The sequence below is a fragment of the Pagrus major genome, chromosome 6, assembly GCF_040436345.1.
Source record: "Pagrus major chromosome 6, Pma_NU_1.0".
Lineage (NCBI taxonomy): Eukaryota > Metazoa > Chordata > Actinopteri > Spariformes > Sparidae > Pagrus > Pagrus major.
In genome coordinates this window covers 7062419-7088321 of record NC_133220.1, presented here as the reverse complement: position 1 = coordinate 7088321, position 25903 = coordinate 7062419, and the positions used below count along the sequence as shown (strand labels likewise).

General features: G+C 43.4%; 1 protein-coding gene across 1 annotated transcript; it reads right to left on the bottom strand.

The window, feature by feature from the left end:
- Positions 1 to 914: 914 nt before the first annotated feature.
- tasora (transcription activation suppressor a) lies at positions 915 to 24434 on the bottom strand. Its single transcript, XM_073468823.1, has 28 exons — positions 24035 to 24434; positions 20823 to 20968; positions 20126 to 20218; positions 19376 to 19448; positions 19062 to 19153; positions 17637 to 17768; positions 17163 to 17293; positions 16921 to 16952; positions 16684 to 16789; positions 15849 to 15952; positions 15428 to 15531; positions 15164 to 15236; positions 14397 to 14471; positions 13874 to 14067; positions 12899 to 13189; positions 12569 to 12758; positions 12143 to 12271; positions 11737 to 11873; positions 10776 to 10974; positions 10132 to 10644; positions 8493 to 9847; positions 7966 to 8088; positions 6875 to 7034; positions 6545 to 6653; positions 6195 to 6370; positions 5949 to 6098; positions 3977 to 4721; positions 915 to 3601 (listed from the first exon to the last, which is right to left on the bottom strand). Exons 1-28 carry the CDS (start codon positions 24297 to 24299, stop codon positions 3043 to 3045), a joined length of 6456 nt encoding a protein of 2151 aa, XP_073324924.1. The 5' UTR covers positions 24300 to 24434; the 3' UTR covers positions 915 to 3042.
- Positions 24435 to 25903: the final 1469 nt, after the last annotated feature.

The following is a 25903-nucleotide window of genomic DNA, read 5'->3' as shown; positions in this document are numbered from 1 at the left end:
CAACTTCCTGGGGAGCAAATGTCTTCTGACAGAGAGCCACAGAGAATAACCTTAAATAACAATGACTCTACGATTGGTACAAAAAGGATCAAATATGAAAGATAACTCTTCAGGAGCTGCGATTTAAGGTGGTAGTACTTGTCAAAGTGCTTGTCAGATGGCTCATGGGAGACTGAAGTACGTTGAAAGAAGCTAACACTGAGTGATGCTTCTCGGGGTTAAACAAATGCAGCACAATTGCGGGCAAACAATCCTGGAAGAGCAGCTGATGTAGTCGATATGTAGGGCAATACAGGAAAACTTCAAAACAATGATGTTAATGTCCAAGAGTGGCCAATATCTTTTATGAAAACATGGATTTTTTTTATATTTATAATACATTTAGACCACTTTGAGATGTTTTCACTTGACATTGAAGGGACTTTTTATCAGTGTCACAAAAGCCACATTTTTCTAGTTTAACTGAATGTTGTCAAAACAATAAAATATGAACTTCCAATAGTGGTGATTATTTCTTATAGGCACTGTATTTGCCTTTAGTCATGTTCAGCTGCAGTTTATATAAACTATTTTTTCTGAACTTGTCCACACAGCGATGCCAGAAACCCTGTGAACACCGATGGATGGGAGTTGATTAAGTTCAGATATCATCTGACTAAAAATCTATTTTATGGAAGTCCTGGGATATATATTTTTTTTAATCCTGTGTGCACAAGACATTAAATCATGCAAACAAGTGTTCAAGTTGTTTTTCTTACAAAATCTACATCTCATTGAGAGAATAAAAAATACATAATGTATGAGTCCCACGTCATGAAGACCTGAAACTGAGACTTTCCACCTGCACGATCATCTGTTGTTACCATCACGCAGCAGCTCAATCTGAGGTCAAGAACATCCCAAGAGAAACTCGCTGGTTTATGCAGGCAAGTTTTAATACAAAAAACCTCTGATGTAAAAAAAAAAACATACAAAATGACTTTTAAGTTAAAACCAGTCTGTTACAGTCTGTCACGTTCTACTGTATTTACAACATTAACTAAACACAAACCGCTCCCAGGGTAACAAAGCAAACAATCAGTACAAAAAACTTATTTTTACAAGACATAAAGAGTCCACTGGAAGATGTGTAAGGCAGTCCGTCCATCTCTTTTCGGTCTTTTTTTTGTTTTTTACAGTTCTTCAATAGTCTCAGTTTAAGAAACAGGGTGCATCTTGGTGTCTCTGAGAGAACAAATAAGCTGTTCATGTTTTTGTATCTGTAAAAAACGTTGTCAGGAGGTTCCTTTAAATATGTCAGGTTACTGGAAAAACAATCAGAGTTCCCCCTGTGCCCTGAAAACATCTATCTTTTAGTTTCCAGAGTGCGAAAAACACAGTCGTAAAGTGTCAAAACAGTCAAGGTGGTGGTGCATTCAGGAAAGCTGGGAACTGGGATCCACCCAGAGGCGTTTAAGCATGTCCATGCTCTGACTCAGAGCAGCGTACAAAAACAGAACACATAAATCATACTCAACGCTCTTGAACCGATGAAACCTGACGGCATTCATTCAAGATCTCTGAGGCAGAGCTGAAAAACACCTCCAGAGATGTACGCGTCAGGTCTGATATATTTCAATAAGATTAAATAAAACGTATGAAAACATGGCAGAGAAAGTCAACATTTCCTCTTTTTTTCTTTGAATCTCCTATGCACAAGGCAAAAGGAAGACATATTGCCTTTTCCATCAGTGTTTCTCTGATTTCTTAAGAACTAACAGATCAACAGTTAGTGGTTACAGGAAGTAGTAGGTTGGTTTCCTCTCTGAGATCCAACAGGCTGCAGGTTTTTATTCTAGTCAAACTCTACAGCAGCTGATTTCTGCTGCGTGAGCAGGTGCATCACAGTGCTACAGAGGGATTGTTCTTTTTACGAGCATTGAATTAAATCAAGGTGGTACTTTTATCTACAGAGTTTCATTGAAAGAGAGACAGTGTATCAGCGTCTGGTTGACGAACGTCACTAAACCCCAATCCAGGATCTGTCACACCACATCTCAAAGACCTGGATCGCCCGCTTCTGGACTTCAGACATTTCAGTTGCAGAGAGATTAATTTAACTGGTTACAGGAAGAATATTGAAAATAAAAATTGAGTCAGGTCAGTGTAGAGAAACAAAGACATAATTTACTCAAACTAAGAAAGGTTCCTTCTGAGCCTGAGCAAAAAAATCTTTCCATTTCTGTGAAAATGTTTTTATCACATTTGATATTAAAGTTAAGTAAATGGACCAATGTTCGTATCAAAAACGACACTTGAAAATATTTCCTTAGGATGTCTGAAATTATAACAGGATTGTTTTGTGTCACATTTTCTAGACAAAACATACATTTAAAAAAATATTCAACCTTTCCCAACGAGTGGACGGCAGTTTGAATTTTGAACAAAAACCAAGAGCCGTAAAACAAACTACAGGAAAGACTTTTAAGGTGCGGAGGAGTCATTGTCAGGCCGGTTTAAGACTCCTGCAGTTACATACAGTAGCTTCCAGCCATCACAAAAAAAAGAAATCCTGCACGTCTTTGATTTATAGGGACTTTAACAGAAGACACCTCTCCCTGTCAGTAAAAAAAAATATTTTCCTCAACGACTGCCTGATATAATTTCATATGATCCCAGCAGAGGAGACATGAGTTTGTATTTTCTATGTTCTTTCTGTAACCACTTTCATTGACCTGACTGACGGAAGCATCCAGATTCTTTGAGACGACCATCTGTGACTGTGATATGTGTCAGTGCTGATCAAGGTTGTGCTCATAAATAACGAACGATGGGAGCTGCATACAGAGTGTGGTCACTCCTTCCCTCTTTCTGTTAGTTTTGTGATATGCTTGTTTCAGCCTCTTCCTTTGGCCAGAAAGAGATTCTGCACAGTCTGATAACAGGGTGCTAGTTTTGGGTTTTCTTCCCCCTCTTTAACCTGCTGAGTGAACCGCAGCAGGTGTGTAGATGTCAGTGAGGAACGTTATCTACTCAGTCAGCTGGTGTAGTTAAACTGGCTCTCTACATCCCATTAAAGCCTCCTCCTCTTTGCCCCCCTCTGTACATGTTGCTGCCCTGGCCTGCAGGGTTGTGGTACCCCCCCATCAGTCTGGAACCAGTGAAGTCCCTTGCGGCCGGGTAGCCCCAGACCAGAGCAGGAGCACCTGTGGGGCCCATGGCCCCTGGCCAGACAGGTGTGGGCCCCAAGAGGCCACCTCCTAGGGTGGTCAGGGGTCCCAGCAAAGGGCCATGGGAGAAATGCTGGTTGTGGAGATGAGGCAGGTGGGGGGGCTGCAGGAGGCTGGTGCCCCTCTGCTGGCTGTGAGGTGGTGGTTGTAGGTGCGAATGACTCTGCTGGAGATGCTGCTGCTGCTGCTGGTGGTGGTTCAGGTGCTGCCGATGTTGTTGGGGCAGTTGGATGTGCAGTAGACGAGGCACAGCAGGATTTGGATTGTCCTTCTGGTCTGTTACCGCGGTGATACTTCCTGTTACCTTGGTGCCAATGGCAGTTCCCAAAGTGCTGTTGGCAGGTGGTGCTCCCTCTGCTCTTACTGGCTGGTCTGGGCCCACCTGTGTGTCTCTACAAGAAGGACACAAGAGGTTCAACAGCAACATACAGGCAAACTGCAGGGCTTCATGTACGGCAGTGTGTAGAGAGGCCAAGTTCCTCCGCTCCCGTCTCCCTCATGGGATAGTTTATAGCAACAGAAACAAATCATTTTTTGTCAAAGTCAATTTAAAAGATAATCTTACAAGTCAAGAAAGTCAATTTATTGTAAAGATAGAAAAGTTGGGTTTTTGTGACACCGCTCAGTGAACTTCATTGTCTCGCTCAACACACGTCAGAGTTCTGGAGCGCCCACATGGGGCAGCAGTAATTATATTTCTGGATGAAAAAAACACAGACTTGCCCTGACACTCAACTGTCATCAGTAATCAGTTACTATTTACTAACCTTGATCTATCGCCCTCTGCAGGACAAGCGTTGGTACTGGAGTAGGCTGGCCCGTGTTGATCTGCTTTCTCTCTCCTGTCATTGGTTGAGTCTGACTGGTTACTTGGTTCTGTCACTGCAGCTGTGTTTGGATTGGATGAAGCGGTGGATGTGTCGCTCTTACTGGGACCCAGGTTTCCTCCCAGCGACCCCACTGTTCTTACTAGAGTACCATCTCTCTGATCTCGTCTTCCTCTAGGCCTCCGTCCCTCTGCTCCCGTCTCCCTCAGCTCGTCCTCCAGCTCCGTCTGCAGTGCTGAGTGAATAAACTCCAGAGTGGCTGCCACTGCTTTCTTGCCAGGATTGAGCGGGGCCGACTCTGTGGGACGTAGAGGAGGAGTGGTGTGACGGCTACCTGCACTAACGGGATTGGGAAGGAGGCTTTTGAGGGGGTTGATGCTCAACTCCGCCTGGGAGTCTAACCGCTGCTGCTGCTGCAGCTGTGCCTGACGTTCAGCCCGTAACTGTGAGATGGCCAGTCGAAGGTCCTCTAAGTCTTTGCCTGAAGGCTGCGGCCCACCTTCCTTACAGGAGGTGTCAGGTACGAGCTGGTCTGAGAGATGGGAGAGGGGGGGGAGGCCAGAGCCGGACTGATTGAGGAGATGTTGGGGCTGGTCACGGGATGAGAGGGGATGGATGTGTTCTGGGAAGATGGAGGGGGAGTGTTCAGACACAGAGTCACTGTGACTCAGTTGTCTGCCGAGACCTGAGAACAGAGGAGAGCAATGAGTAGAACACAAAGAGAACGTAGAACGTGGATAGAGACAGTATAACAGAGGAAGAGATGGTAGAACGGGGGCAGAAGGAGTGTCACGATTCTACAAATCCAACTTTCAATTTAAATTCTTTTCAGAGCTGATGGCTATCCTATTGTTAGAAGTAGACGATTATGCCCTGACAACTGCCTCTTACATTTGTTTAGGAGGTGCACTTGAATGCACCATGACATCCCTGTACACCTATCTTTTGCAGTATGAAGCGATGTAGAATTCAGAATTTAAGACGTGAACCTGAATGCACCACGACGTCCCTCTTAGTGAAATGTGTAAATCTACACCAGTTCATGGCAGAGACGCTCAGCAGAGTTTTTTGTTTTTTTTATCAAATGACTTTCAGTACAAAGTGTCAGTGTGGCGGAGAGTCTAACGGGATTTACTCACCAAACTGAAATCATACCCACATTTGGGGGTATCATCTGGTTGCAGGCCGAAGTCTGGCCTTTGATGAGCTCTGCAATAAAGGGTCTCTGAAACATCTTTGATCTCTGAATTACCTTCACACCAGTCGCTTGTTTGTCTTCCTGCACACAGGATTTGTGTCTCGAAGTGCCGCTGCAGGCTATCTGAACAGTCTGATAACAGGGTGCTAGTTTTGGGTTTTCTTCCCCCCCTTTAACCTGCTGAGTGAACCGCAGCAGGTGTGTAGATGTCAGCGAGGAACGTTACCTGGTCAGTCAGCTGGTGTAGTTAAACGGGTTCCCTACAACCCTGTCCTCTGTGTTTTTCTTTTCCCTTGGATGTGCAGAATTGTGACACCCAAATGGATAGAGACAGTACAATGAGGATAGAAATGGCATAATGGGGGTAGAGACAGTAGAATGACAGGTTTTGTTGTTTTTTACATCCTCATCTGTCACGTCTGGCCTGAATCGCTACTTTGATTTCATGTTGAAAGAGCACCTCATGTTTATGAGAGGAACCACATGTTTTAAAGCAAGCGGTGTCACCTGAGTCTATCCTCTCGTGCTCCACATCACAACTCATGGTATTGTTCAGTCACATGAGAGCTCACGGTCAGCTGTGTGGTGCTTCTTTTTTCAGTGTTTCTGATTTGCAATGATCATCTTGTAAGAGTCGAGGTTTGTGAAGTTTAAGGGTCCTGCAACATGATTCAGGGAATACTTTCTAATTTAAATGAAGTATGTCAAACTGACCTTTGGGAGACAGCATGTCGTCGATTATTGGCTGGCTGTTCTTGTCCCCTTGATGGTAACCAACCAGTCTGGTGAAGTCGTGCAGGATATCTTCAATAGTGGCCACGATGATGCCACAACTGGAGTAGGCTGGGAACTTCTCAAATTGATCTGTAAAACAAGACAGAGAACATCAGTGTGACACGTCAGGTGGTAAATTAAAACTGAGTCACCGGTATTGACTAAGTGGTCCTGACATGTACGTACCAGTCAGGAGGACTGTGTGTCGGTACTGTGTGTATCGGGCCTGGAGCTCCATGAGACAGTTGAGGTCGGGTGACTGATGGTTCATGTCGCATTGATGATACGGGAGGAACTCAACAATGTGCCGCTTCTGATAGGCTGCGAGTACGTCCAGCAGGTTGGCTGCATCTCTTCTGAACCTGTCAACCAAACGTTATCGTAAACACGTTAAAAAAAAAGAAAAAAAGGGCCAGCATTCAAAGGGTTAACACCGTTTAGTTAAATCTAATACAAGAGTTTGGCTGTACAGTGTCATGCTGCGCCTGCTGTCTTCTAGTGTGGACTGTTAAACAGTGCAGACATAGAAGCAGTACCTGGATTGTTCTTTTAACTTCTTGTGGGTTTTGTGGTGAACCTTCCACCTCCACACACTCTCTGGAGAATTGTGCTGCTCCAGGATCATCAGCAGGGAAGTCAGTCGATCTGTGGAACAACATTCAACACTTCAGTTAAACTGCAATAAATACTAACAACACTCCTAATAACAAGTCCACTGTAAGTAATGGTTTGTCTCATAATTTATCAAATTATATGTGTATTTCCTGACCGGTGTAACACTGAAAAGGTGCAGAAAATGTCCCATTTTAATGACTTAAACATGTATAATGTTGGATACAGCTGTTGGATCTTAATCCCTGACCTACCATGACTCATGAAGTCTGGATTGAGGACTAATTCGTCCGAAACGATGCAGCCTCCAGACACAAAGAGCTCGTTGTAGCTGTTGTTCCTGATGTCGTCATGTGTGTCGATTCCCACAAACACGACAGACGGGTGTCGCTTCAGAGACACCAGACCTGGAATCTGATATGTATAAACACAGACACATCAACACACTTCCTGTTAGTCCCTTTTATGTTTCGCCATCAAACATCCAGTAAATCTGTCCGCGTATCTGTCCAGCAAGAAAAACGAGACAGTAACACAAAATGGACGCATCAAAATGAACAAAGTCAATTGAGATTTCACTTAATTTTTGGGTTCAGCCGGTCAGTAGGACAGATTTGGACCATGGAGCCCTGAGATTTATGTCTTGGCCTCTTGTAAAACCATTAACCACTTGCATATTCTCATTTATAAGGCTGTTCTTGGTCTGCTTCCATCTTACCTACAGATCTACGTCCTTAAAAAAGGACAGGAAGTTTTCTAATTTTCTAAAAATTCTACAACACTGTGTTTTTACCGTTGACCCAGGGCAGCACTCGCCTTATTAGTTAAGATAACTTACTTGGTCAACATTACATTGTGCGTAATCAATAACTCCAAACATACATATAAAACTCTCATCAACACTCAGATAGTGCCCACAAAGCAGATTTCATGACAATAGATGCACCACAGATATCAGCATATTTACTCTGAGGGGATTTCCTCCAGAGGCTCAGGGCGTTGACGCTCTCTGAGCAGGTAATAATGATGAAATACTGTGTTTATATTCTGGTTCGTGCTCCTGGAACCCTCACAAAACAGTCGTCTCAGTTAGGGGGCGACAACGAAACAGCAAAGACCTGATCTGATTGCCTAGAGGCTCCCCCACAATTACAAACATGAGGGCTTATGGCCATCCCAGAGGGGCTCAAGTCAATTAGTCAGTTAACACATCTGGCAGGGTGTCATCTCCACCCTGCTGTGAGTAGGACAACTACTTCTGGAGCGTATCAAACCAAACAAACCACAAAGTCACAGCTACCTTGGCCTGATTATGACAGAGGTAGCTGTTAGACTGATCAGGTACCTTGTGTACGTGTCCAGCGATCTCTTTGTTCTTAATGATGACCAGCAGTCTGCTGTCGGAGTTTTCTTGGTTCAGAAAGGCGACAGGACTCTGCTCCACGTTACCCTGCTTCAACAGATGTTCCTACAACATAAGAGGACACACAAACACTGTATCAGGGAGGATGTAAGATTTTATTGCCGGTTTGGATAAAAACACTCAGGATAATCTAATCATGGCTAATTTCAATTGTCAGGATAATTTGTAAATCTGGATAATTGTAAATATCATCCAGCTACATCTGAGATTATTGTGCTCTACTGTGACATCTAGTGGCAGTGAATGTCATGGACAGAACCTTTAAACTGAATTAACTTTTTAATCAGTTAATTTAAACTTTTTCATAATTCACCAAAATCTTCTAAAATAATTGATCTTTCACATTCCTTGACTAAGAATTGATGAACCACAGAAACTAAAGCTCATATATTTTTTTTAAACAATTTATTAATTCACTGCATTATTAATAATGCTGCCTGTGAAGTTACCTTGATGTCTTCATGGACCCGGTCCTTTCGCTCGGCGCTGTGGAGGTAGAACTGCAGGGAGTTTCTCTTCACGTCTTTGATTATCTCCACCAGGTTGTTGAACACATCTGGCTGCAGCTGGCTGATCAGGGAGCTCAGGTCTGCAGCCGGGGCGGTGACGGACACAGAGGCCAAACTGGAGACCTCAGTGGAGTGTGATGCTTCCGTTAAGGGTTTCGACACACCACTGAATCCTGGCAAAGTCACCTCAACAGAACCTGAGACACTACTGCCACCTTCTGCACCAGGGGTATAATGTACAGTCCTGGTAATGCTATCGTTTTGTGTTTGTCTGGTGTTAGGAGTGACCGTTCTACTGATTTCTAAAGTGCGACTTTGCTGTGGATTCCAGTTGGACTGTGGGGACATGTCAGGAGGAGAATGGAGGACAGCAGTGTTGGTAGGCTTGTAGAGCGAACCAGACGCAGAGGTAGCAACATGGGGATTCCTGCTGTCTGTAGGATCTGGGAGCTGATTGTTGACTGAATGTGGCTGCCATACTTCATCTTCTCTTGAGAGTGCAGGAGTTTGACCGACGTCAGCAGCTGTCACTTCACCGTCACTATCATCTACGCCTGTTTTTAAATTAGCTGCTCGGATGCTGGACACAAAAGCACTAACTGTGTTCGCCAATGCAGCATCAATATTAGTCCCGCTGGGGGCAGGCTTGTGGCTCGGCCAGCTGTCGCCAAGCTCCGTTAGCATGCTGTTAATGCTGTCCTGTAGTGAGCTAACGTAGTCCTGGACAGGGGGGCAGGGGTTGTAGAAAGACACATACTGTGAAAACTGCGATATGGGCGTGTGTGGGAGTGTGTGTTGAAGTGCTGCGGTGTCTGTGTTTGAAGTGGAGTGCGGGGACTGTGGGAAGCTGTAATGAACCCTCTCTTCCTGCAGGACGAGCTGCATCTCTGAGGCGAAGTCGCCCAGATGTTTGTCCACGATGTTGTCGATATGTCTGAGAGGACGAGGAGGAGGCGAGGTGACGGAAAACAAAGAGCCACCTAACAGTTCCTTCGCTTCTCCCTTTTGCTCCTCGTCACTACCTACCACATGCATCATTTCCACCACCTCCGCCTCCTCTTGCCTTTGCAGTTTCTCAACTGGCCGAGTCTCTTTTTCCTCTTCTAAAGGTGCTGCTTCTACCTCCATTACCTCCACCCCTGCATCTTCCTTCTCCTGTTCAGTGGGTGGTAATGAGTGGTGTGTCCTACTGTCTGGAGCTGGAGGGATAGGCGGCTGGATGGATGCAGAGATGGACGGCTCTTTATTCTTCTTTTCTTTCCCCTGAGGTTGCTCTTCTCTATCCTGGGATACTCCTGTAGGAGGCAGACAATGTTAGACTGGAGACACAATATGTAGATGCATACTGAGTAAAGACACTGTATAACAACACAAGTCCTGACTACCGTGGCAATGTGTCAGTTCATCAACCTCAGCTCTAAGTCTACGTTCTCTTGACCAGGATTTAGCAAATACTTAAAATAACTGGGCCAATTTTCATATCTGACATGGCAGTCAAAACTGTGGGTGGTGTTACAGTCTCACACCTGAATAGATGCAACAGTGCACCCTGAAACCAACTCAGTGTGGCTGAGGTTACCTGTGAACTCCCTGAAGGCTGCGGGGGCTAACAGCTCCTCGTTAGCACCCCTGAGGTCCTTGTTAAACGAGCTGAGCTCATTGGGCTCTGGGGGCTGGCACCGGGAGGGGGACGGGGGATGGCTGAGCTGAGGGGACGGGCATTGGGAAGGAGATGCAGGAGGGCTGGGCTGTGGAGATGGGCACTGGGAGGGAGAGGGGGGAGGGCTGGGCTCCGGAGACGGGCACTGTGATGGAGAAGCGGGGGGACTGGGCTCTGGAGACGGACACTGTGAAGGTGAAGGGGGAGGGCTAGGGTCTGGCGATGGGCACTGGGAGGGGGAAGCAGGGGGGCTGGGCTCGGGGGATGAGCACAGGAAGGGGGAAGGAGGAAGGCTGGTCTCAGGAGACAGGGTGGGGCTCATCCTGGGGGGTTTGGTTGTTGTGGTGATGCTTGTTGCCGGGGTGAGGTGCTGGAAGCGAGGGTCCTGAGGGATGTTTCTGTCTCTCTGGGTATACCGCTCTGAACACAGACCTGCAGAGACAGTTAAGAGTCATCTTCAACTTCAATCTGGTCAGCTTTTAAAACCAATGAAAACTATTTTGGTATTTTATGTATATGGTATTGTTTTCTTATTTACAACCTGACTAAGCAGACAGACAGACCTGTAATGGGGATGAGGACCCACGGGATCTCCCACTGTTCCACCTCCTCTTCGTATCCTACAGCTCTCCTCCCCAGGCCTCCTCCTCCTCCTCCTCCTCCACCTCCACCTCTACCTGCTGCTCCGTGGTGATTCATCTCCCCGCTGTGGGAGCCGGGACTGAATCCCTCCAAACTACTGACACTGCCCGCCATCTGCTCCTTCACACACACACATACAAACACACACAAACACAAAAACAAAAAAGAAACTTTTTTATGAGAAAGGGTCTAGGCTGCATGTTCAAACAGATTTTTGTACAGACTGAGTGTGTGGAAGCTTTTTTCTGTTCTAGTTTGAAGTTTTATAGCTCCAGCAGCTCAGCTAAGTTTGATACTGTGTGAGTGGTGTTTTTTCCCCATTTAAGAAAAAGGGTCAAGAAAAGTGAAGAACAGCCAATCTCTCATCACCTCATTTGCTAGCAGTGTTAGCAGGTGCCACTGTGATGCCACCACGGCAGACAGGATTAACCAGCTCAGTGTGTAAATAGTGACTGGAGATACTGTATGCTCCCTTTAAAAGGGCTTTTGTGAGCTGGTGGCGGTTATTGTGCTGGAGAACAAGCCGACACTGCAGCAGAAATCAACTACATGATCGGAGAAGATAGATGAGCAAAGTGTGGTGAAATTGAGCGCTGATCTACAGCGAGAGGTGTTTAAGATGGATTACACACCCTAACCCCTACCAGCACTTTTGATTTGGTGTTCAGTGCGAACCTTACTTATCTTAGTTCCACCTGTTGTATTATAACATGAATGTGCTGCATGTACAGGCAGTCCAGGCAATGTTAGCTTAAGGGAAATTAAATGACACCAACTGTAAGGTGACTGTATTAAACTACAGGCAGCTGGTCGTACTATTACTATCGATGCTATGATTTGTGGAAAAGACACCATTAATAACAAATATTTACTCACACTTACCTCCAAGTCATCATGCTTCCTCAGGTCGATGTCACAGTTGGTGGGCAGACCCAGCTTGGTGGCCAACTTATCAAATGGAGAGGATTCCTTCTGCACCTCCTCTTGAACTGCTGTTTCTCTGGCAGTCTGGATGAGAGCTGTCAGCGAACAGAGAAACATTAATTTTCAAAGACCTGTTTTTCATCATAGCAAATGCTTTCATGAAATCTCTCTCTAGTTTTTTGATGCTACAAAACCAACTGGAATGAGACGATGTGAAAGGTGAATTGCAAGCAAAAAAAAAGAAAGTGCGACTTTGCAGTGACAAAGAAAACAGATGTTGGCTGAACAAATGAGTCAAAAAGAACCCAAAATATGAATGGAGAGTTGAAGGTCGTCTGATATGTTAGTCACAGTATCCAGTCACCTGTCAGCAGGCTGAGAAGTTTGGCAGCTAGTTCAGATCCATCTTCCCTTAGATCAACATCCCTCAGACCAATTAAGCTAATCACAGATGCAAGAGAGCCAGGAGAGGCAGGCACTTGGTTCCCATCAACTAGAAGCCAAAAGCGTAAGACAAAACATGTCAGTTAAGCACACATTGCCCAGCGTTTGCAAGATAATATGAGAATAGTAAAAGATACGTCAAGGTGTGCTCAGACTGAATGTAAAGCAACAGCAACCTTTAGAAGCAAAGATGAACCCAAAGCAAATAAAAGGCGTTTTGCTCTCAGCAGCACAAATGTTGGCAGAGATGCGTCTGTGCAAGTTGAAAATGATTCTTTACTAAATGAAATTTGTGGCTGGCAGAGAAAAGAAGCTGATGGTGTTACTCCGCGTCTTGTTTCCTTACCTGGAATCTTGCCGTGTCTTCCGGGTTCCTGTGATGCCTTTAGGAACTTAATCGCCCTCTCTGCTGTCTCCTGTTCCAGTCGCCTCTTCCTCCCAGATGATATCCCCACTCCTCCTCCTCCTTCCTCCCTGGTCATCTCATTCTCTGCATTTCTCTTACAGGTCTGGACCAGGTCGATCAGCTGCTGGATCTGAAAACACAGAAAACACATTAGAGTTCACTAAGGACTGAAAGTGATTGTGTCCTCTGTACATCATAATGACTACCTTTTTTGTCCGCACAGTAACGTTTTCCGATGAAAGCCAAGGTCGTATAAATTTCAGTTTTTACCTTTTGAGTGTTGGTCTGTCCGTCTCTACTGTTGCTGGTCACCTCCTTCCCCGTCGCCTCTCTCTGAACTCCACAGCTCTGCCTGAGCCTCACCTCCTGCGGCTCCTCAGGGCCACAGAACGCCTCCACCATCACACTGGCCCGGGCCACTGACAGCAGGTAGAGGGCAGGGTTGTACAGGTAGGAGTTCAGATAGCCCTCCATGTTCACTCTGTGGTGTTTGGGAGGAGGAAACGGCTTTCCTTCCTCATCCAAGTTGGATTCGTAATTGCCCATGGGGTACTGTCGAACCTGGAGAGCAAAGACAAAAACATGTTCTTTAATAAATATAAAAGAATAAATACAAAAAGGTCTTCCTCTGCTCATTGGTCTGTCGTGTTGCCTAACATCAATTACACTTCTATAATTTTACACAGGTCTGAAACTCCCTTTCTACCCGATGTTGTTCTCTGTCTCGTCTAGTTTAGCTTTATTTTGTTGTCTCGTGTTTTGTCAGTAGATTAGTTAATAAATGTTTGTCTGTAAAGTCGTTGCCCTGGTTTTCAATACTTTTACATTCAGTCCCTGAAGGCATGCCCCTTCTGGTCTTTACCTGAATTACAGAAAATATTTCCACTATTCTTATATGAGCATTAAACACTCTAGCATGATCAACAAGAGGGTTAATGATTTTATCATACAGATTATGAAATCATGTTGCTGGTCGAATGATATTCGTAGTGTTTTAACTCTTATTAATGCTCATTATTATTCATATTTCCCTGTATCAGCGCTAAAAATGTGCCTACAGCTGCAACAGCCACCGCTCAAGCTCAAGAATATAAGAAAAGAAAAGAAAAGAAAAGAAAAGAAAAGAAAAGAAAAGAAAAGAAAAGAAAAAAGCATTGGAGAAAATCAAATGAAGATCTTGTGCCATGGAAAAAAAAATACAAACAGAAATTTGGGTGTTGCGATATAAAGAAAAACTGGTCACACCTTGCCCTCGTTCAGGCCGGTGAGGTATTCCCGTGCCTGGTGCTCCACACCAGCAGAAAGCTCAAGAGGGGGGTTGGCTCGGGCTTTGACTAGAGCATGATGCAACGCCGGGATGAACTGGGTCAGCCGTGGCATCACCTTCCCAGCAGACATCAATGACTCAGAGGCATCATGGGAAGAAGGAGCACGCGTTGCTGGAAGAAAAAAACAACATCAATATGTGTATCATGGTGATAATTTCAAGTCAAAGCTTCAGTTTGTGTTTTGTGTAGGTGTTTCTCTGCTACACTAATCAATATTATCTATTACCAATCAACTGATTATGTACAGTATAATGTGAAAGCTGCTGCTTGTAGTGACCGAATTGTCGCTCCTCTCTGCACCTCTACTCAGCTCAGCGAAGCCATTAATCATCTTTTGGCTAATTTAAACAGTCGATAATACAGTTGCTCTGATTTATAATCAGAGCAACTGATTATAAGCCCTCACACATCAAAATATTGTATTATAATGTGTTACTCACTGGACTTGGTCACATCTCTGGACTGTGGGAAGACAAACAAAGCCTGAAGACACCTCTTCCAGCTCTCTCCTCTCTCTGAAAATACAAAAACACGTGGTCTCATTTTCCGTCAACGTCCAAAAAGATACATTTTTCTGGGTTTGAAGAAAGTTGACAGAGTACATTAAACCTTCAAGGCCTGACTTTAGCTGACTTGATACAATAAATGAGTGAGAATGTTAATTTCTGGCATCTACCAGCTTGCTCTTTATTCACTTGTCTTTTTCCATTTCCTTTGTTCGTTATAGTATCTAAGGTGCAGGCTGTACATGTTCAACTGCAAATAATTGAGACCAATGTCATAAAATAAACTTCTGAAGAGCCAGACTGTAAAATTGATATCATCGAACACAATGCAATTTTTTGTTCTGTTTTAAGTTTGTACAATATTGTATGAATCCATCTGCACTAATATTGATACTATGTGAAATTAATGTTATTCCAAAATAAAAATTAAAACATGTTTTTTTAAATACATGAGGTCTCTCTCATCTATTCTACACAACAATACAAACTCTACATTTAAAGAGTGTACTGGCCATAATTATGACATCGTAAATCAAAGATACTTGATACTACTGTAATGTTTACAGGTGGCCATGGATAAAGTGACATAATTGACGACAGTTTAAAAAGCAAATACAAAGGCACCAGAGGCTAATGAGCCCTCACTGTTGTGGTTTATATTTTTAATAACACCTGGCTTGTCAAACATTATTATGTCATACCTGTGGGTGTGGCCATCTGTACGCTTGAAAGCAGGAATAGAAAGCCTCTCTCTGTAAGTGGAGTCACCAGAACCTGAAGGCAGAAAACACACCTGTCATTCAATATTTATTCTATATTTGCCTATCCGCCTGTTCTTTGTCTTTCCTTTCCCTTCTTTGCTCCTGAAAGGGGAGTTACTGAGTGTTGCCACTCTGTAATGCATCAGCATCCAACGCACTCAGCAAAATAAACTGATTTACAACATTAACTGATTTACAACTCACCACTCTCTTTATCTCCAGTTCCTGCAGCAGACCTGTCACGCTGGTCGTGGCCCGATTTCTATCTGTCACCTCCAGGAGACTGCAGAAGTGGCTGTTATTCTCAACTAGACACACAAAAACACACAAAATACCATTAAATTTCAGTTGAAGTTAACATCTGCATCTATAGACAAAATATACAGAAGATGCAACAATAGAACAGTGATAATACAGAACAAATGTCAAAGCATATTCATCGCTGAAAGGATTTTAGGCATCCTGTGATGGTCTGGAGGCAGTTTCAGAAATGCTGAATAAAACAAAATTAAGCTACAAAACATTTTTCATATTAAAACGATCATCTTTAAAGATAGCTTTGAGTTCCTTAAGTTGCACCCCGGTGTGTAATGCACCATCACTGTGAAGGTATATTGGACTGCACCTTCTTGGCTGCCGTTGTAGAGGTTGTAGGAGAACAGTTCGGCGGGGAGCAGCTTGGTCACCTTTTCAAGCCTCATCAACCAACCAATTTCCAACTTCTCTGGTCTGAAGGAGGAATGTGGTGAGATACACACAGAACAACTCATTTAATAATCTGAGGATGCACTCGTATCAATAAAGCCGGCTCTTGTATTGAAGTCACTAACATTTAGTTGGCACAAGTTCTATTTAGTTTGGTTCTCTTCCACAAAGCAATTAAGGGAAGGAAGACAGATGCTGGCCAAAGCTACACATTTCTTCATGCTCTACCTGTCCAGACACACCAAGCTGACACTGAAGAAGTAAACACCGAGAAAGATCAACTGATCAGACACTTTGTTTAGCCATACTTCCTCTGTAAAAGATGCTCTTAAACATCCTGCAAAGTCACTTTCAGAGTCAAACTGAGTGATGTTTTTGATATAATTCTGAAAAATAAGATTGCAATTTATGAAGTCAACTTAGTGTTGACTCTGCCTGACTCTGCCTGAGGACCAGTGAAGTGGTATAGCCAGTGGTGGTGATAATGATGTAGCTGAAGGAAAGCACTGCTTTTGAAAGTTTGAAGTTTGAAAAGAGGGGATCTCTACGTCATGGCCCTAAAGATTTTCCACAAAGCTACCACCCATTAAACTATAAAAATATGCTGCTAATGGTGAGTTCATCCACAGTTTTCCTTATATTTTTAAAACATAAGGCGACAGCTAAATTAAAAGGTGAAAAATAGCCATGAGCAAAATGCATGGCAGAAACATAACTCATGGATTACAGGAGCAGAAAAATGCTTGAGTTCTCACAGTTTGTGGGGCAGGGAGGGAGGAGAGAAGGAGCGAAGGGAGATCTGGTAGAGAACGGTGTCATGTTTCACCAAATCTCCAGTCCACACTGTGAACTGAGCAGGCTCTGTGAGAGAGAGACAGACAGAAAGAGATGACAGCTTATCAGCATTCCTGATGGTTCAGGGCAAAACAGGAAAAGGCAGACTGCTTTTGTTCCCTCTATTTACTCTGTAACTATCTTGTTTAACATCTCACCTTTACTCCCCTCTGCTGATTGGCTGTTCAACCTGTCCATTAAACACAGCACACACACACACACACACACACACACACACACACACAAACACACACAAAAACGGTGAGGACAAGATTTTAATTCAGTGTTTGTCACCATAAATCTTCACAACCATGTTGATGGTTTTGCAAGTTTAAGCCCATTTATAATTAATGTTACTGCCAAATGTTGAGTTTAACTTTAATCTTGTTAATTTTCACACCTGATTGGGGCCAGAGGTTTGCTGGTAAGTGCAGAGTCTTTTCCTTTAAACTGGAAGGCGAGAACGGCATACGGACAGACCTGGCGAGGTCGCTGCCGCAGCTCGTCAAATGTGTACTCGTAGAAGTAATGCTGAAATAAACAAGAGTTTAATAAACAAGTATTAATTTTCACTTGGTACTTTAAGCCCTCACACATCAGGATTACATATCTAGTTTTAGTTTGACATTTAAACAGTGCTTTTAACACAACTTGACCCCAACATGACCGGACCAACCAGAGCCTCAGAACAACAAAGGATCATGTTGATCACTTAAACAGCTTAAACTTTTCAGAACTGGATCTTCACTTCACAGCAGATAAAATGAGATGTCCACTACCACAGAATCATTTTTGTTCAAGCACAATAAAGCTCAGGAATAACTGGTCCACTAATATGTATTTACTTGTGGTTTCCGTACGTAACTGTCTTTACCTGTGTGAGGTCGAAGGCGCGGTAGGAAGTGAGCGAGGTGACTTTGCTGGCGTTTTTGGAGATGTGGCTGTCAAAGCGAGGTGTTGGATCTTGGAGGTTCTTCATGTTTTCGTACATGCTCTTTACTTTCCCCTGAAATAAAAAAACAGATGAAACTCCACCGCCACAGACTGATCACTACATACAGATTCATCAAAGAAGTTAGCAAGGGTCTTGGTGGACTGTGGACAGTTAATAAAGTTCGAGAGGAACAGCTCAGTGTGGTAGGCAGGTACTTTTGCTGTGGTTTCTCTCTGTTCAGCCCTCTATAACTTTAAATAAACATCCACTATTAGTTTTGCAGGAACGAGACACTGAGGGACAGAAGAACTTTACCTCACTATGATTTATTCTTCAGATTGCGGTTAGAACAACACAGATCTGGTAAATGAAGGATCTGAATGCAGAACCAAACATTTCTCCCAGCATCCTCTTCTATGCCAAGTTCACACTACAGGATTTTAGACCTGATCTTGCCATCACTCAAAAAGCCCCAAATCAGAAGCAGATCAACGCACTCCCATGAGTGACGATTAGTATGTGTGAACTGTTCAGAGACATGATCCAGCTGCACAGCTTGGGGAAGTGTCGGCAATATCCACAGGCTAAATATCTGGCTGAGTCACAGATGAGTCGGGGAGCCAGCAACGAGCTCCAGCCAATGAGAGCAGAGCATATCTGTAGTCGCTCTCTGAACCCGGTTTTATCATCTATTCGTATTTAAAGTCAAAGTTAGAGGTTAAACTGTCTTTTCGATGGGATTTTCCCCCTTCATTCCATCCCCATGCCTTCCTTTATTGCTTCTTTCCTCATAATTCTCCATTGTCTGTTCTTATCAGCACACATTTCCATTTCTGTTTCACGGACAACTGGTGTGTAGTTTATAGTTATGATGTAACCTTTGGCCATCTGGCAGCTGTCTGATGTCAAAGTTGGCTGAGATGGAGCCATAAACGTTGCCCTCCCTGGGAGTAAAGTCTTGCATTTATCTTTATATTTTGCACTCAGGATATCCCAGCAGGTAGAAATCCCTGTCACAGCATATGGCCTCACTGTTTAAGTGAGAGTTATGGTGTCATTTAGATTTGGCTGCTCATTTCAATCCCGCTGAGTTGAGACATCACAGTTCACAAGACTTCTCCTTCTCTTATTTAATCCTTGTTTTCAAGTACAGCAATTTTCTGTAGTGATTTATGGCCATCTGTGCACGTCATCGGTCTGGATTGGAACAGACATAGTGGTGACCAAGATATTACAGTCAATAATCCAGTATGGCAACTGAAGACAGGTACAAGTCGATGACTGTGATAGTGTGTTATAAAAAAGTAGCAAACGTAGCGTGCACGTTTACTGCCAGTGATTATGACCACTGGCCAGCTGATTTACCTTCATCACTTTGAAGATGAGGATCTCCCCAGTGGCTCCAGGTGTGAAGACGTTCGTCTGGAGCAAGTCGGAGTACCTGGACAGATACACTCCTAGACACACCAACAAATAAAGAAGAACAAAATTAAGATCAGAGGTAATTTCTCTGTGTATAAATCCCCACACCCACTGCTACAAGTCAAGACACATTGTGAACTCTCCTTTCAACATGTACAAAGAAGCTCCGAATGCACAACAAATGGATTAAAAAGGTAAAAACCAAACTAATTCTGTGTTTTTTTTCTATGAATTATCATGTATCTGTTCACTCTTACCTTTATTGGGGTTTCCCAGCACTGTGGTCCTGCTCTGACCCACAAGCAGTCCCTTCTCACAGAGCCAGTGCAGCTACAGACAAATAATTCAGAAAAAAATGTGATTATTAACTTGATAAAATATCAATCTTAAACAACAAGGCTCATAGACCATTATAAACTGATCAGGGCTGCAGCGATACACCGTTTCCAAGGTGTACTGTGGTATGAATATTGATGAATATTATATAGTTTCTTACATAATTGTCCATTTTAAATCAAGTTTCATGTCAGGACAGTATTTTGTGACCCTTTTGTTTTCATCCTTTTAAAAAGGTCATTGTAACTAAAACACTTGCGAAACAGTTTTTAGGAGCTAAGCAAGATATGTCTCAACCACAGAGAAGCGAAGCACCTGTTGTCTGTGTTTGCATCCTTGTAAGGTGTTATTTTTCACGCTCACATTTTGTTATCGCGTTGCTGCACGCAGCTTTTAACCGTCAGGCAGCAACTCCCATGTAACTAGGAGACACCCAACTTCTAATAAAAAGAGAGGAAACGAACGAGTGTGCTTAGAGCGGTTAGGAGATTTGTAACTGAGCGCATCTCTGTCCGTTCTCCTCGCGAGTAAGAAATTGAACGCCTTGTCTGACTCTCTTTGTGTGTTTCAATAATGTTTTAGGTGTTTGAACCTGACACTTATCTAACTGAGATCTCTTCTTGTCCTCTTGGACAACAACAAACAACAACATATCTCAGTGTCAATCTCACCTTATTATTATCAGCCAACAGGAAACAGTAGCTCTCCTCCAGCTCCTTTTCTGTCCTCCCGTCTGACTTCATCTCCCTCCTCTTCTCCACAAACTGTCACACACACACATACAAAACACACACAATTAATCAATGAATGAACAAAGAAGCAGCTCAGCTGGTCAAAACAAACATGTCCTCATAGTAAACAATCGCAGCATATCCCACTTTGTCTGAATGACCTTTTTATTATTCCTCGGTTGAAGACAAATCAAGTCTTTTTTCTAGTTTTTTGTGAAAGCTTTTAGAAATGTTTGACACGTGTTCTTATTTATACTGTTTTCTTTTCGCTGTCATTGATTTCATTCATTTTAATTTTGTTTATTTTGTCCATTTTCATGTACTTCATTCTCATTTTATCTGCCTCGTCTGGTTTATTTTCTGTCGTAAAGCACTTTGTAACTTTGTTAAGAAACGTGCTATAGAAATAAATAAAGTTGATTATTACTGTATTATCAGTTACACAGGCCAATCCTGATCATTCCTCCATATTAGGAGTTTTCATTTGCTCAAGACACTTGATGTTCTCCGTAAGTCCACATTAAGCGATCACAACCAAATTTAGATGACGGGTGAACATTTCAACTCTCGTTCATTTACAGGTGGTGATAAAGCAACATGTGGCATCTGGCCCTCCACCTGTCCATCTGCCTCTCACCTCTTTCTCTAGCAGCTCACTTTGGACAAGCCGAGGTTGACAGTAGGTGAAGCAGCCGGCAGAGCTGGTGTCAAGGTAGCTCGAGGTCAGGATGGTCATCATGTCTTCATACTCCCTGGACTCAGTGGAGACATAATGGAACAGAGCTGAAACAAAGACAGGAGGATAGACACAAAAGTCAGTATGTGTTTAAAAGTGGGCAGTGATTCACTGGTGAACATGTACAAAAAGGTTATGTTCTCTCTGCTAGCTGTCCAAAGTTTCTGCATTTGACCAAGAAGCTTAATTCCAGAGTCGTACACTTAATGGCCAGTGGACATCTGAACATCTCAGCCATATGCAACTGTTGAACATGTGATGCCAAATCAATGGGCATGAAACTGCTTCCTCCACTCTTCTGGTTTCAGTCCCAGTCCAGACTTCTGACCCTGGCTGCAGGGACTGGCATCAATCAGACCAAATCAGGGACTGCGGCATCTAGTGCAGGGTTGTGCGGCAGAGTGTAACAAACACAACTGGGGGAGTATCTTCATTATCCTTGAACTGTGCATAGATAGAGCCCTGTTTCCAGCTCGAGAACAACAACTCCTTTTCCATCCACAACAGGTTTGCAGAGTATTTCTCCTCCGCTGCTGGTTCAGTCTGCCAGCACATAGTATTTGAGGCACCGTGCAGCATTTGAGAAACTCTGAGCAATGTGTTGGACCCTCTGAATGTTTCTACATGTGTGGGCTGTTTTTGTCTATATGACAGCATCTATTTCATCCCGACACCAAACACGTCATGTCCAGCAGCACTTATAAGAAAACAAAATTTGATGTCGGGTTGAGTTTCTCCAAAAGTCTGTTTTAGCTTTTCGCTGAAGGGAAAAGCAGGGAAGCTTTTTTTCTTGCAACCCCTTCAGCCCACACCGCTGCATCCTAAACCCACTCAGAATGAATGTGAGGATCACCTGATTCATCTCAAAGGTGACAGATGCAGTTTATCTTTTGACCTGGCTTTGTGCATGGGGGCATCGTCCCAGTGAAACAGAAAAAGACATTTTCCAAACCGTTAACACAAAGTTAAAAGGGCACCATTGCCTAAAATATCATTGCATGCTTTGGCAGTAAGATTTACCTTCACAGTGTGATGTTAACGTATCAGAAATCAAAATACTGCCAATCCTATGTGCAGCTTTAAGCACCTGTTCAGGTGAGCCTCGCCCACACTCAAACAGAAGGTTTGGGCATCTGGGGAGCCCACAAAAACAGTTGTTACCCCGCCCCAATTATAACAAGACCACTGCAGCCTTTTTTGAGCCAAATTCTCAGGAGAACACTGAACCTGCTGCCTCCCTCAGTGTGGAGGAGAGGGCTCAGCTGGAGCATCACACACCTGAGACAGGTGTGGTCGATGTGCACACACAATCCTCTCATCACAGAAATTTGACAAAATAATGCTTTGTCTGTGACACCAGCTTTTCACAACCAGTGGAACAACACTGGGCATCAAGAGCAGGTGCCACTTTTGTAAGGACCCGTGTTTTGCTTGTTTCAATATGTTTTTTCTGCACCCGAAAACAACAAATGCCTTTTTTCCATCTACACTGCAGGTCACACATGAGCCAACACACATTTAAAGTGTTGACAATTAAGACAGACCCAAACTATAGCTTAGCAAAATACAGCAGAGAGTCAGCAAAATGTAAAGACGGGTCTGTAGGATATTTACAATTATCTCGATTCACAATTATCCTGAAAATGAAAATTCACAGCGATCAACTTATCGAGTGTTTTATTTTAAATCACAACAACATCTTTGATCATTCTAGCCCTAAGCGCTCTTCTGTGTATTTTTTCCCTTTCAATAGTTCACAATGTTGTGAAAATATTGTTGTTGACAGACATTAAACATTAGGGGTGGGACAAAACACTTCCTCCTGAGATATGATTATCAAAACACTGGCGTCAATTTGCATTTTACGATTACAGGAGCGGGAAAGGGGAACTTCATACCTACAAACATTAGAGACCGGGCTTAAGTTTTGGCTAAAATCAGCACAAAAGTGTCTTCACTAATGATCGCCTTGCAAACACCGTCTATCACACTGATTCTACTTTTTCTACCGATGGACCTTTATGTATCGTGTTGTTTTATGTAGTGCAGAGTTTGCCACTTTAGGGGTGTTTTGTATTCTTCAGTTAGACATACATCGTGATGTATCGTTCGATGATCGTCTCGCAATGTATCGATTATCACAGAATCGCTGTATCGTGATACCGTCGTTATCCTGGGCAATGCATTGTGAATCATCGTCACACGTTTTCTTACATCTGGAGACAAGGATTCGTAGGCTGCAGCACTACAGTACTTCTTTATAATGCTATTTTGTCACACATTTACACACTTTTATCAAACTAACTTCATTTGGATATTGCACTAGGCCAAGTGTTTTCTCTCTCCTTCAGATACTGTGTCATGTAGTGTGATACTATGTCAGTTGTCCTCTGTGGTTAGGGCCAGAGTTTAGGTTAGGGTTGTAGATATAAGCTTGGGTTGGGGTGAACACTAATCCTGAAGCTTCACCTCTACAGCCACAAAAACAGCAGCACAAACTTACTGACCTGACCTGAACCCCAAGGCACAAGCTAACGTTACACTCCCAGGTTGTAACATCGCCTCACTTGGTCAAAGCAAAACACCAACAAAAACTTCCTGAATTAGACTGTCTTCACCTTATATTAGTGTCGAGCTTGTGGCAGTTTACATCCCAAAAAACAAGGAGCAGACTACGTCATCCACAACAATATACACATACGCGCGCACTCTCCCAACAAACGTAAACAAAACAAGCTTAGCCAAACAATTAGCTGGCTAACTGCTAGCTAGCATCCTTGACTTGTCTTTAGCTACCTCCAACACAACTTTTAGTTGTTGTTTAAGTGTATCATGGCGGTACAGTTAAACAAATATGACATACGTGTGTGAGAATGTGTGTAATTATGCGCCCTGCGACTAAGCTAACATGTCGGACATGCACCTGTCCGACAATGGATGAGTCGCTGTCCGATAACGGAACTCTGACGTTACTACGGAACGTTAAGGGGAAAACTCCAGGGCAACGGTGGAAACACGAGAACAAATTAATCAGCTAAAATCAATAAATATGTGCAACTTTTGGCGTCTATTAAACTATTTCTGATTCGTACGAAGAATGCGGACCAGCCCACCTTTATTCTCCTTGTTTTTCCTCGGTATAGTCATCTTGAGGAGCTCAATGGGCATGTGTCTCTGGTGCCCCGGTACCGAGTTCCTCCTCTCCATCCTCGCAGCGAACGCGGCGGCAGCAGCACCGGCTCTGCCCGGACCGGGAAGACTTTCTCTGGGTGAGTTTACATCCATTACCTCGCCATCTTGCGGGCTAACGTTAGCTCCGAGCTCGGCGGCAGCGGCAGCAGCAGACACCCTCCGCCTCCGAGCCAGGTTGTCGTCCATTGTCGGATTCTCGAGCGAACCCGACGCCTCTGTCTCTCCTCGAAGCCGTGACTCTGTGGCTGTTTCTCGGTTACAGCCGCCGCGATGACACCGCCGCTACCTGCTGCTCCCGCAGGGCAGCGAGACCAACGGATACACAACAGCCGCCATGCTTCCTGGGAGCGGACGTCTTCTTCGGCGGGAGCTGGTGGGCGAAATGTCGCTTTACTGCCATCTGCTGGAAATGTGGTTGTCTCCAGCCATGTTGATTTGGTGAAATCTTCCAGGAACAGAAAATAAACAGATAAAATGTGAGGAAAAATACATATGGTGGGTCAGAATTGTGAATTATGACACTGTAGCCGCAGAGTACGGAGGCCCTGAAGTGCCAATCAGAACGGCGAATAGGAAAACACAACAACAGATGAGAAAACATAACTTTGAAGTTGTTGTTGTTTTTTCTCAATTTGGGCACATTATGTCTCACCATCAGCACTTATATATTTTTATTTCATTATTTTTTGCCCTACACCTTTTATAAAAAGGGCTTCCATACATTCCTTTGATTTATTATTATTATTATTGATTTTTTTTTTGCACAGATGGTCAGTAATGCTCAAGCTGAACAATGTCAGACAGCTAAAACAGCCTATCGCTGAAGTATAGAAAAATATATATATATATATTTAAAGAGTAGGAACCTATACTTAGTGTAAAAGTCTAAAAAGTTACGTCTACAAAATGTAAAACATAAAAAATGTTAGGGTTAGAGAAAGAAAGAACCTAAAAAATCTGCTACTAAGCTCTAAAAAACCTCCTAAGTACTCCTAATTTTATCGATTACTTCTTACAGAGTATATCCTATGCATACCTTACATGAGCAGAACTGTACATTTTTATTTTACCAAGAAGCACCTGGACAGTTTCACAATGAATAAGCATTATTGCTTCACAGTGTCAGTTGTTTTATAGCTGAACATCCTGTCTGCTTCAGATAAGCCGAGGGGCCCGTACCTCTGCTTCACACATGCAGAGACTTCTTGTTGCCTCGTCAGAATTAAATGTGTGAGAAGCCTCTCGGTTCCTCTTTTGTGGCTGGCTGGTTAAGGAGCACCAGTGTAGTGCATGTTGAGGAGATAATGACAGAATTTTCATTTTTGGGTGAACTGTTCCCTTAACAACTTAAAATGAACTCTTGTTAATAGACACAGTTAAAACACAGAGCATACCACCTGGTATACATTATTAGTATCTCCCATTACCTGATCATTTAGTTGACTTTTCAGTGGTTAACAGGTTAATTTCAGTTACTTGAGGCTAACAAGGTAATAGCTACAAACTAATAATTGCCTTGCAAAAAGTCCTTAAAGCAACACACCCATTTTGCAGCCTCTCACCAAATATTGTGTATTCATAATGTGAGAAAGTGCCGTTAATAACAACACGGTTGGCCAAGAAATTACCTGCCGAACAGATTTCAGTGTGTGGTGCTGAAGTTGTCTGCTCTGGTTTTTTTCCCACAATAGCGGTGTTCCTCAGGGTTCAATCTCAGGTCCTCCTCTTTTCATAATCCACATTAATATCCTCAGGCTGTATGTTTATATCAATTGCATTTTTGTGTAGTT